This window comes from Oenanthe melanoleuca, chromosome Z (genome assembly GCF_029582105.1).
Source record: "Oenanthe melanoleuca isolate GR-GAL-2019-014 chromosome Z, OMel1.0, whole genome shotgun sequence".
NCBI classification, from domain to species: Eukaryota; Metazoa; Chordata; class Aves; order Passeriformes; family Muscicapidae; genus Oenanthe; species Oenanthe melanoleuca.
Genome location: NC_079362.1, coordinates 12909701 through 12922977, shown reverse-complemented (window position 1 = coordinate 12922977; position 13277 = coordinate 12909701). Strand labels below are relative to the sequence as shown.

Below are 13277 nucleotides of genomic sequence, written 5' to 3'. Positions count from 1 at the left end.
TTGGCAGACCCCTGTCCTTCAAATCAGGACATACACCCTGGCCATTGCAGAGCCACTGTGGCCCTATCACCCATGCAAGCATGGCAGCCTGCAGAGGATTGGGGTGGCAGCTGGGAGCTTTGCACAGGTTTACTGAGGAAGGGCTGCCACCTGCTGGAGCTTCCCTTGGCAGGCAGCCACCTCTGTTGCCACATGGGCAGCGCAGAGCTGACCAAAAGCCGTTTCCAAGCGCTGCTGTTGCAGATGGAGCTAGGGCTGCTGGGCCCTCGGGATAGCTGGCGGGGCTGTGCCAGCGTCATCAGGTGGCTCCTGGCTGTGCCCTGCAGCCAGCAGGGTGCAGTGACAAAGGCTGTGTGGAAGTTGCTGATGGATGAGCGGGTTCCCCATACTCAGAAGCTGCTGGCAGATCTTGTCCACAGCCTGAGTCAGTTTTGATCAATTTACCAGGGCTGGCAGAGTCAAAATGAGCAGGCCATCAGCAAACTGCCCCTCCACTGCAAGATATACTAACATTAGAACCAGTGGCCATCTCAGTGAGGGGAGAAGACACAAAAATATTTTGGGTACAATTGTATGAATAAGTTGGGGAGGCAGGGGAGTCAGGTTTGGCGAATCAGATTCTAGAATGTCCTGTGATCCGAAATAATGGTGACAGCCCTGATGAGCGCCAAAGACTTAAGAAACATGATGATGCAGCAGGGGCTTGCTTCTTATTTTGCTCAGTCTATGCTGCAAGGTATCTCTACTAATGAGTTAACATCCTTTTGGTGCCACAAGATAGCACAGATTTGCTTCTCCCCAACTAAGATGATGAATTTTGAGTCACAGTGGATATGGCTAGTGAATGAGGTTGCCATGGGAAATTTAGAATGTTCCCAGGACAACCCTCGTTTTGGAGCAAGTCTGGCTCGGCTCATGGGGGACCCTCCAATTCACACCCCGCAACCACAAGCCCAACTATATTCCTTAGTGTTACAGTGGGAAAGGAGCTCGCATTTCTCATGATGCAGTGTATACCAGATTTAGGAGCTCCTCATCAGTTGTGGACAACAGCTAAGCAGAAACCCAGTGAGCAGTATATAACATTTATAGATCATCTTAGGAAGGCAATTGAGAAACAAATTGGCAATGTAGCAGCCTGAGAAACTTTGCTTTTGCAACTGGCAAGAGCTGATTGCTCATGTACTTTGTAAAGCCACACAATGATGTGTCCAATGATCAGGGCAAGAGCCAGCCATTATGACAGCCTTATTCTGTGACATCCCTTATTGGGACTGGTGTACAGCAGTAGCTTTGTTCTACAAATTGCCACGGTAGAGCTTCCAGGAAAAATATTATTCTACCACCCTGCACATAAATTTTTAGAGCTGCACCTAGAATTGCAAATTGTGGAATCATCACTACAGTTGTCAACCTCCTTACAAGGGAGCAAGGTTTTTGCAGAGGATCAGGGCAAACAGGAAAGGTAGTTGCCCTCTGAAAGGAGGGAGATCAGTGGCATGACCTTATAGGCCACCAAGATGGATCTCCTAAGTTAGCAGAATTGTGAGTGTTACAATGGCTCTCGAAGCCTGGCCTTATGAGAATTTAAATGTTGTATCTGATTGTCATTATGTATGCAATAGGGTTTGTCAATCAGATCATACTGTTTTGAAAGAGGTAAATAGCAAGGAATTGTTTTACTTGCTGAAAACATTATGGTATACTTTATACCAGTGAACTCCACTGTTTTACATTCTTTATGTTCATAGTCATACTAACTTGCCTGGATTCATTGTAGAAGGAAATGCCCGTGTGGATAAGCTCACAGACCAGGTGTGGGCTGCCCCGGCACCAGATAGATTGAAACAGGCAATTCAGTCACATAAATTTTTCTACCAAGGGGCTCATGCCCTACAACTTCAATTCAATCTTACTTCTGCAGCAGCACATGATATCATTGCCCCATGCTCTGATTGTCAGCAACATGTCACCATGACTCAGGACGGAACAAACCCCAGGGGGCTACAGCAGCAATGGCAACGTGACGCTACTCATGTTTCAGGATTTGGCTGCCTTAAATATGTACCTCTGTGGACATTTACTCTAAAGCCTGTTGGGCTTCTGTACATGCAGGGGAAAAGGCAAAGGATGTAATTTCACAGTGGCGTGGTGCTTTTGCAGCCTTAGGTATACCACGTGTAGTAAAGACTGATAACAACTATTTATGATACTGGTTACATAGCTCAGTGCACCCAACAACTTTGCAACTTTGGGATGTTCACCATGTCACTAGAATTTCACATTCTCCACCTGGTCAAGACATCATAGAGCATTTTCATTCTACACTTAAAGCCTTCCTTCAAAAACAAAAAGGGGGAATGCAAGGTGACACCCCTCAGGCAAGAGTTTGGAAAGCTGTGTTTACACAGAACCATCTTACTATTCTTCCCTCCTGTACAATACCTGTTACTTTAACACATTTTTTTGTCATTACAGACACCAGGCAACAGGACCCGTGGCCCTGCTCAAGCCGAGGTTTGAGATCTGCAAACACAGGCCTGGGAGGGACCATGGGATCTTGTCACCTGGGATGTGGATAAGCCTGTGTCTCTACAGATGCTGGAGTTCAGTGGGTGCCTGTTTGTTGCATTCGACCTATGTTAGGTAACACTCCTTGGAACAACGGACCTGGCTGTGGCTCACCTGACTCCCTAGAATAGCAAAAATATTTGGGTGATGGGAAAGCATGGCTGCTAGCTTATTTTTGCTTATTTTACTTTATAAATTCGTTCAGCTATTAATTTTTGTTAATATCCCATTGGGGAATGAAACAGGGTCAATTCACAGATGCATTTTGGAGTTAATGGCAATTACAAAAGAGATGCTTGTACCATGTTTGCTATCTATTCTGCAAAGGGCACTGCAGAAAATGGTAAACACAGCATTTGCAATTTAAAAGAAAAAAGGGGGAATTGTGCAAGAATAGATTGTGGGACAATAAGAATGGGGCTGCAGCAGAGCCTCATCCTTAATGGGGTGCAGCTGTATAAGACCGGTGAACAGCATCAAAAGAGAAGAAGCCTGGATTGCTGGTGTGTATTGACCGATCACAAAAGAGTAAAAGGGCATGCAGGCATTATGTATTTGAGAGAAAAGGTATAAAAGTACTGGGGAATAATAAAGTGCTGATGCTTGCCACCATCATCGGCATCAGCTGTGTGTCCACCGTCAATCTGCAGCTGAGTAGCATCATTGACCAACACAGTCGAGATTTTCCTATTTTTTATCAATAGTAATTTCTGGTTTAATTGTTTTTCATAAAAGCCTGTATATTTTTAACTGAAAAAAGGTAACTGCAGTATTAGTCCAGATTTTTTAAGGCTGGATTTTGTAATAGGTCAAAATATCAGAATTTTATAAGCTTCTATAAATTTTCTTTCTGAAATAGTGTAGAGAATTGTGAAGTTTTGTTATTTCACTATAAACAGTTAATAATGTCATCAGATTAAAAAATATATTTTCTGTTTGTGATATTCTGAATCCTTCTCCAAGAACAGGATCAGCCCAACATCTGAGTAAGTTGTCTGGCAGCCTAGATTAACTTCAGAAGTTTTCTGAACATTTCAGCAATTTGAATATTTATGTAAGTAACTTTAATGAACATTGTGTAGAGATAAATCTCAAGTAGACCAGACAGCATGACAAAACATTCTCGCAGAAATTGTTTCTTAGAATGACCTTGGATAAAGACATGAAACAGAAACACTTCTACATATAACCAATACCCTGGAAAAAAAAAAGTTCTGAAATGGAGCAAACAGATAAAATTTACCCTATATGTGTCTCTGTAGTTCTGCCTTCCCCACTGAACACACATCTGGCTGCTAGGATATCATCATAGCTAATGTCTACCGGATATTTCACTGGGTAGAATGCCTGAAAGAGAGGATGATTCACCACAATCAGTGAAAGTGCTTCATATTCTCTGTGTCCACAGACACTGATGAGAAGGACAGCACTACATATCTGAAACAACTTTTGCATCATAGTCTAATCATGATAATACTTGACAACATTCTCTTCCAGGAGCACAACAGCACATGGAAACACCACGATGCAAATCTGTCGACACATGATTTCCAGTTCAGCTTCTCAGTTTGAAACAAAACAATTAAAATTTACATTCAGAACTAAAAAGAACCCAACCAACCTGGGGTAGTTGTGGACTCTGTCTGCCAATCAATGTCCATTGACCATTTCTCACTCTGTATCCACTCACTACTTTACCTACAAGATATCAATATACATGAGAAGTGACATATACTTAAGAAAAATGTTGCAGAGACAATATTTTTCTGTTAAGTATTTGATATTTCTATATTACTCTTACCTAGTCTGTGCGTGTGAACTCTGTAGGCAAAAAGGTGCATTGGAGACCTTTTGTAATGGCAGGCAATGTCTGCATCAACCACTGTGAAAATATGACAGCAATAAACAGTGACAAACAGATCAGTTATCAAAGACAGAAAGTTGAATTACTGTACTTCATTCTGCATGGTTTACAAAAAGCATACCTACACTGAACAACAGATGGTTTCAAAAGATAATTGATAATATCTTATAGTTCTGCAGTATATATATTTCTGCAGTGGAGATGTCTCAGGATATCTCCAAAAAAAACTTAACAAAATACAGTGCAGGTTACTTGAAAATTACTTAATCTGCTGACAGACATATAAAATCTTTCTAGCTAAAAGCCAGAACTTCTTTTGGTGTACACTACTGTTATTTAACAAAATAAAGTAATACATTTACTTACAGACTATGTTGAGGGTATCTTAAAAAAACATAGCAATGGTAAATTATCTACTAGGGAAAAATTAAAATATAGTGATATAATTCTAAACTGATACAATTTACAATGAAGTCTTGATTACAAAGGCCCAGACCTAATTTATGGTTAGACAAGAGATTTTGTCAGAGAAGTGCTGTAAAATGTTTACAAGGCAGTACCTGTGTTAGGTGCAATAACAGTACCTAAGGAAGATACCTAATAAATAGCCTAGAGAAAAATTCTGATGCCTGATGCCTTTCTGAGAAACATTGCCACATTTCCTGTTTTAAGAAATTTCATGCCTCATTAACAGCTGTAAATTTGACATGAGAAGGAAGTTATCAGCAATTACAGAACTGTTTTTTTGCCCTTTTCCCTCCCCTCTTCCAGCTGAAAAATTAAATTCTTACACTGAAGTAAGTGGGGGTTTAATTTGATATATTTTCATATTGAAGAGCAAAATATTTTTAATTTCAACTCAAATTTAAAAATATGTCAAGGAGGTGAGTTCACTAAACAATTGGAGTCAGCTGAGCATTTGACCACCTCATCGTATTTAGGAAGCAAACTGTGAATGGCACAAATGGTGCTCTTGGTTATCTCCTTAAAAATTTTGGTATAGCAGACTACAGTCAGTGTCCAACTGACTGTCTGTTGGAGGTTGAGTGTTTTTCTATTACTATGTCAGTTTAAAGAATTTTTCCCATTATCATGCCAATGGAGCTGGCCGGGTTACACTCAGGACCTTTTGAGGACTCTACACAAAAGGGGTAGGTGGGAGTGGCTTCGAGAGGGGCACTTGTGCTTCCGGAGGGGACTCGTGTTTCCAGCAAGCTCTGAGGAGGATCGTCCGTCTGGAGCCACGCGGCTGAAGGCAGGAGAGCCAGACCCTCTGCCATCACCTGCCCTGCATCTGCCCCGCTGCAGCCTCCTGCCTCTGCGGAAACAGCTGAGCACCAGAACCCAAACGGTGAGCGAGGAGCTGCCCGCTCCAGCCTGTTCCCACCTGAGACTGGCATGGCTGCTGCCGTCCCCTTCCTGCCTTTGCTCCCACCTCCGCTCCCTCCTGCTCTCTGCAGCTGTCGGGCTTTGCCCGTCTGCAGGACCAGGACACAGGGCAGAGAAAGCGTGCTCACAGCTAAAGAAAGGACTGGAACCGAGTTATCTGTTCTGTTTTGTTGGTAATTTTAATAACTGCTGTTGTTTCTGCTTGTACAGTTAGATATATTAGTAAAAGAGCTGTTATTCCTACCCCCTTATCTCAGCCTCAGAGTCCTTGATTCAAACAATGATAATACTTGGGGGGAGTGGAATTAAAGTCTCTATTTCAAAGGAAAACTTTTGCCTTCATCGGCAGAACAACTGTCCTTCAAACCAGGACACTGTCCAACTGACTTAACACAGAACATGCCATGCTAGCTGAAGACTTTGGGATTTTGGGAGTGTCCAAGCTGAGTTTCAGATAAAATTCAGGATTCTGAATAGAAACAGTTCAGAAACTTTCTATTACGATTTTTTATTTTTTTCCAGCATTTTGACCTTTTAACCAACTATGAACAAAGAAATAAAATTATTAAATAGAGGCTACTTACTGGTAGAATTAACTTTTTTAATCTGAAGTCTTATTAGAATCACAAATGACATGAATCATGAATGACAAATGAAGATGAAGAAGAGCCTAAAACAGTTTATGGCTTTTAGGTGGGAGAGGAGGAATTAAAACAAGGTAGGGAATTTTTGTAAAGTATTAGATGAAAATAAATTAAAGAAATTCTCATTATTATTGTATATATTGTATTTATACAGCACTGATTGCCTTTATTGATGTAGTCATAGGGAAATAGGAGAAAATCTTGAACAAAACTATTTTTTTCCTTATTTGTTCAATCAATCTAATAATATATTTGTTCATCTACGTATCAGCAAGCCTCTGCCAAATTTTCTTCCAGATTAAGCAACAAAAATAGATCAGATGCTGAAATCACATAATCACTTTGTAAAATGATGTCTCACCTTTCTTGCCTGGTGGTATGACTGTGTTCACAGACATCATAAGATACATTCCCGCAATCAAGGGTTGCCTGCAATGGAAAATCCAAGCTCTAGTAAACAAGGTCTCTGTAAAACCCAACTGCAAGTGACCCAATATGCAATGTCATTTCATACCACTAATTTCTAAACAGTGGATTACATCTCAAACAAGTCTCCTGAAAAAGCAGCTATATTTCACAGAAGTTCCCCTCTCCCTCTCTTTTTTGCTACCATTTCTATAGCATTTTCTGTAAAGTATGTGAAATAGGACAAAGCTATCATCTGCATAATTGCTGTTCTCATCCTAGATTTATCAGTATGAAGCTCTTAAACCAGATTAACTCCGTGTTCATAGCACAGCTGTGTCAAGTTTCTTAGCAGAAATGAATTTTTTTGCCAACAGATGACATAACTTCAAAATTCTCAATGTTGTGAAGTATATGTTATTTTAATTTCACATGTTTTCAAAGGAATTTACAATTTCCATTCCAATAAAAAATACGCAAGCATTTTTTAGATACTCACTTTTGATGTGTCAGATGTAAAGTTACACCAGAGCAGTCCCTGTGTTTATCTGTATAAATTGTGAAACAGTTTCATTATTAGCAACTGAACCCCTGCAAATTATGACACATTAACAAGACTCTTCTGCTATGTAAAACATACCAGAAGACAAACAAGTTTTAATCTCAATGTGTGCAGTAAAACTGTTATACTGTGGAAGTACTACTGAAATTTGCACAAACCTGATCATCTCAGTACTGCATTTGCAGAAATCCTAATCCTAAGAGAAAAACTTTGGTGGATGAAAACTACTGTACTAGAAAATCTAGATCTTTATGAACTATCGTCTGGGAAATGAAACAGCATCATGTTTATACTAGCATAAAAAGTGTAATAAATATATTTTACATATAAATATACAAATATATATTTTCATCAAAGCTGGAAAAATGAAAGATTTGAGAAAAGCAATCATTTTAGCCATTAATAATACAGCTGCCAGAAATCCTTGTAATAAAAGTCAGCAGGTAAACTTGATACAACCAACACAGACAGCAATTCAGCCTAAAAAAATTGGATATTCGAGAATGTGTGTAAAAATAGCTAATTCATTTGTCAGTGTACTGTATCATCATTAGCTGATATGTTTGACATTTTAATTTCAAGACCCATTTGTCTTGACAGTTACTCAATTATAGTTGGCCATCTGGGAATTCAATCTTTACTCCTTTTCAAGCAAGTTTCTTTTTCTTATGTTTACACAGTAATAGCTAGAAGAATATTTAGAAGATGGATCTAACTCCAAAGTAATTAAACAAAACATTCTGAAAAAATATTGTCCAACAGTATATGTTTCAGGTAAGAAAGAGATCAGAGTAGCTATGGTAACAAGTGGCAACTTCTGAGAGTTTTTCCTCCCAGAAATAGTCAGATTCCAAAACGAAAAAGTAGTGCATTTGAACAGAAAGAAAGGATAATGGCCCAAGTGGGACAACACATGGAAACTTGACAGATTAAAACCTATCAGTCCATCTTTTCACATATTAGCTATTTCAGTCACCCCATATGTCACTATTAAGGGATAATAATCAGTTTGCTTTTTACCATCACTGATAGTAGAATTTACTAGAATTTTTTTCACTGTGTTCACAAAGAACATTTGTAAATTAATGTATGTGTTATTCAAGTGAAATAGCTGCTAACACAATTTCACTGGATTCTCATAATGTTCATCATTATGGCATCTAAAAATTCTTAGTTACTCCAGCTCTGTCCATCCCAATAAACACTTTTGGATTTAAAAATCTGGATCACTATACCACAGTTGCACCTTTACAAATATCAACAAAAAAGCAAAGTCTTCATTGTACACAGAAAAGAAAAATAAGAACAGTAGCTCTTTCATCAAGACTATCTACAATAATCAAGACTACCAAATCAAGAATACAAAAGTGCCAAAAATACTAAGCTATTAATGGGCAAAAGAAGGCAAATGGTAAGAAAACATTAAAGAGACAGAGAAACTACACTCCTTTTCAATGGTTTTAGAAAAAGTTGAAGATATATATATACTGTTCATCCTCTTCCCTGCAGGAATCTTCACTTACAATCTGAATAGCTCAGTGTTTGCAACAAAGGTCTGTGTAACGTCTCTTCTGCCCCACTCTCTTCATTTCAAACAAAGTTTTTCTTATTTATATAACACAGGTGATGCTCCAGAACTCAGTGTTTTCAAGTTCAATATTGTTAGAACTCTGCACTACATGAATTTCAATGGAAATTGGAAAAGCTTGCTTCATCTCAGAACATTACTACTTAAAGTAATACAATTTAAAACGTTAAAATGCAAACACTCATTTTATGCCTCTCAGTTTTGGAATTTTAATTGAGAACATCACCATTCTATCTTTTGAAATCTGCTCCAAAATTATTCCCAAACCATTGAACTAATTTAATATTTGAAAAATTTAGCTCTTACTATGTCATAGTGTCTCTTAAAAGTACCATCATAGGAAGAGGGAAAAAACTCCCTTGCATATATTTCAGTTTGGCAATATTAAAATATTTTGACCCAATTTAAATTTTCAGAGCATGGAAAAATTTTTTATCAGCATTTTCACCTAAATAGATGTTGGGGGTTGAGTGTTTTTCTATTACTGTGTCAATTTAAAGAATTTTTCCCATTATCATGCCAATGGAGCTGGCCAGGTTACACACAGGACCTTTGACGACTCTAGACAAAAGAGGTAGGTGGGAGCTGGGCTTCAGGAGGGGCACTCGTGCTTCCGGGGGGACTCGTGTTTCTGGGGAGCTCAGAGGAGGACTCCCCCTGTCTGCAGTCACGTGGCTGAATGCAGGAGAGCCAGACCCTCTGCCATCACCTGCCCTGCATCTGCCCCGCTGCAGCCTCCTGCCTCTGAGGGCACAGCTGAGCACCTGAACACAAACGGTGAGCGAGGAGCTGCCCGCTGCAGCCTCCTCTCCCCCTGAGACCGGCGCGGCCGCTGCCGTCCCCTCCCTCCTCCGCTCCCTCCTGCCCTCTGCAGCTGCCGGGCTTTGTTCCGTCTGGAGCACCGGGACCAAGTGCAGAGAAAGTGTGCCTGCAGCTAAAGAAAGGACAGGAACCGAATTATCTGTTCTGTTTTGTTGGTAATTTTAACAACTGCTGTTGTTTCTGCTTGTACGGTTAGATATATTAGTAAAAGAGCTGTTATTCTTACCCCCTTATCTCTGCCTTAGAGTCTTTGATTCAAGCATTTATAATACTTGGGGGGAGTGGAATTAAGGTCTCTTTTTTAAAGGAAAACTTCTGCCTTTATTGGCAGACATCTGTCCTTCAAACTAGGAGAAGAGAGCAATTTTGAAAGGAACTGAAGATAGTTGGAAAATTGCTACTAATTATTACAATTGCTACTATATTAGGCAATCATCAAAAAATCAGTATCAGGAGAAGCACAAATGAACTTCTAGCATAAATACCTGATCTGCAGTGCTGTGTTAAGAGTAAAATAACGGATGGATAGATTAGCCTAAACCTTTCAGGAATTCCTACAGTGCTTTGTAATTCTGTTTATAGTTTTATTTAGCCATAACTGAAGTAAAAGTTTTTCTAATAGCTACAGAGGGGTACCAGAGTTGCTGTTTCCCTGCTTCTCCTTCCTTCAGTTCACCTCCTTGAAACACTCAGATCTCTGAACACTTCACCAAAGAGCACTGTGCTCTGCCTTTTGTGTTCAGTGCAAATATAACACAATAATATTAAATACTCCCTGCTTTTATTTACCCATATCAAACAAAGCCAATGGTGCATGTTAAACTGGCCTCAGATTTTAAGGACATAATTTTTAAAAATTGTGCATGACAACACTGAACGATCACTCCAAGTTTAACTGCCAATAACTGTTTAAATTAGTTAAAAACAATCATCAATGCTACTCCTGTTTAAAATGTTTTCTAGGAGAAATATATGAAAAACTATAAATACTCGACAGTTTTTTTAAATTTCTCATGTGAAGGCAAATTATCCTAAAGAGAAACATTCTCCTTTCTATAAGCTGATTTTGCCAAGACTTCTGAAGCAAGGCTGACAGGCTTTCTGCTAATCTGTCTATCCATATCTACAGTTCTGAACTCTTCAATTACATGCATGATAAGCTGCCACAGACATTGAGATTTCTAGGACTTCCTAGATGCTTAATATTGCATGGGATTTTTACTCATAATATTAAACACTCTTCCAAATCTACTTGCTTTGCATTCTGAGTATGTGGATTATAAATTACTGAGCACTCTGCTAGATCTATTTATTCAGCTTCTATTCTCCTCCGTTTCTAGTATTTCATAGGAACAGTACAGCACTCATTCATGGTGACCAGAATACTTGTAAGATTCCAATGCAACAGCGTGGCACTTTTTATGAAGCTCCAACCCCCTGTTATTTCAGTCAGCCCTTGATTTCTACCAGAATCTCCACCTACAGTCTCAGGATTGGCTTTGTTTCATTAAAGGTAAAAAGCAGCCTCAAAGGTGAGCACAAACTCTAAGCAAGGCAATTCCAACACTAATGCCCATGCGAAAGTAACTTTGTACTAAGTTTTATTTAAGTTATATTTAAAAATCAAAGACATGCAGCACAAGAAATGAACTTTAGGTCCTAGTAAATAATAATGTAGTAAATATTGGTCTCTAATATTTGATACATAAAACTACCTTAATTTGCTTTTTTCATGTAAGTCAAGGTGCTTACACTGGCTGATCTGTTTACTCATCCAGTAGCAATACAGTAAAATTATTTTTTAAAGTCTAGCATGAAATCTGGAATGAAACTTTACCTTTATTTGATTTGTGAAAAACAAAATGCAAACACAGACTCCTAGTGACATTTTCACAACTTACTTTGCAAACAGAAAGGACACAATTGTTGATCCTGGTTCAATATACATTTTTTAACAGATGAGGACCTCATAAAGGTCACAGATGACTGATTTGCTAAAAAGATATAAAAAAACATCATAGCTATGAATCTCTGTGAAAATACAAAGCTAACTTTATCCAAGACACTAGCATATTCAGGAGAATGTCAAAGAGAAGCACACCGAATCTAATGATCAGAATAATGTTCAGAGTAATGTTTAAATGACAACATACAAGTCACATTCTTATGAGGAAACAAGTCTTTTAAAGACATCTATTACCTTCGTGGCCAAAACTAATTATTCTCCCCAACCAAAAAACCAACCCTAAGACAACACTAAGAACCCTACACCTCACTAAGAAAAGCAGGTCATCTATGTTATTATATGCAGTGTGGGTAATATAATTCTTCAGGGAGTGATGAATCTAGCAAGGAGAAATAAATCTACTCTCAGTGAAAAGGTGGGGGTTAAAAGAAGCTGAGAATGCAATATTGCTCATTGTGCAAGAAAAGAGAGAGAACAAGAAACGGAATGGAAAAAAAAAAGCCAAAGCTGAACAAAGATGAAAGATTTCCCCATAAATTTGCTCCAAACATTAACAAAATATTATAAATTGCTTCAAACAATGCAACGGTTGCATACATACAAATGACAGCATGCGAAAACCTTCCACTACAGAAAAGCTAAAATATCTTATCATTGATAACTTTTAAACACTTTTGATTCTTGGGGATAACAACTATAATCTTACATGTGCTGGAAAGGACTAAGATAATAATATGGCAGATTAGAAAAAACATTAGTCTTTGTGAGACAAATGGAAGTAAAAACAACATTCTAGGCATTAGAAAAATAGCACATTTTTTTAAAATTTAGATTCAAAGGTGCTTACATAGAAGAATCAAACAAGACTAGGATGAAAAATGCACTGCATATCTCTACAGCCCAAGTTCAAAGTTAACTGGGTCCCTTCACAAACCTAAAGATGGCTAGATTTACTTTAATTTGAACCTGAACTCAAAACACTTGGGATTATATAAAAAGTCAGAAAAATTTCTGACTATTTTTTACTTGTTTACTTGTATCAGGCATAACTCCAAAATTACTTTTGCTTTTACAACGTAAAAAAATAAAGAAAATGAAATAGATAAATCAATATTTTTCTAAAATATTGCTATAAAACACATTTTTTGTAGAATGTATTTTTAGTTCTCCAGCCTAATCTGTTTAGTTTAGACAAGCTACATAAGTTTTGTTATCTGAGAGTAAAGTGCATATCTAAACATGAGCTCTTAGCTCAGGATTATAGGGAAGAAGGGATGGAAAGCAGAATTAATTTACTACATGTTTAATGAATTGAAAAAACTCTTTTTAAAAGAGTTGAACATGAGAGTTGATGATTTTAACTACTGCATTTTTCCCCTACAAAACTGATAGGAGATAAAATTGGGTGCTAATACATAAATAACTACTATATCAAGTCAAATATTTTGTAATTACTTGTAAGTCAC

General features: G+C 38.2%; 1 protein-coding gene across 30 annotated transcripts in view; it reads right to left on the bottom strand.

The window, feature by feature from the left end:
• PAM (peptidylglycine alpha-amidating monooxygenase) overlaps nucleotides 1–13277 on the bottom strand; it is a 144292-nt gene that overhangs the window by 40040 nt on the left and 90975 nt on the right. For all 30 annotated transcript variants that reach the window (XM_056513558.1, XM_056513555.1, XM_056513557.1 and 27 more), the window contains 5 exons: nucleotides 7373–7421; nucleotides 6830–6897; nucleotides 4373–4453; nucleotides 4193–4269; nucleotides 3815–3918 (listed from right to left, as the gene is read on the bottom strand). In XM_056513558.1, coding sequence (XP_056369533.1) covers nucleotides 3815–3918; nucleotides 4193–4269; nucleotides 4373–4453; nucleotides 6830–6897; nucleotides 7373–7421 — 379 coding nt within the window. The remainder of the gene's footprint in view (nucleotides 1–3814; nucleotides 3919–4192; nucleotides 4270–4372; nucleotides 4454–6829; nucleotides 6898–7372; nucleotides 7422–13277) is intronic.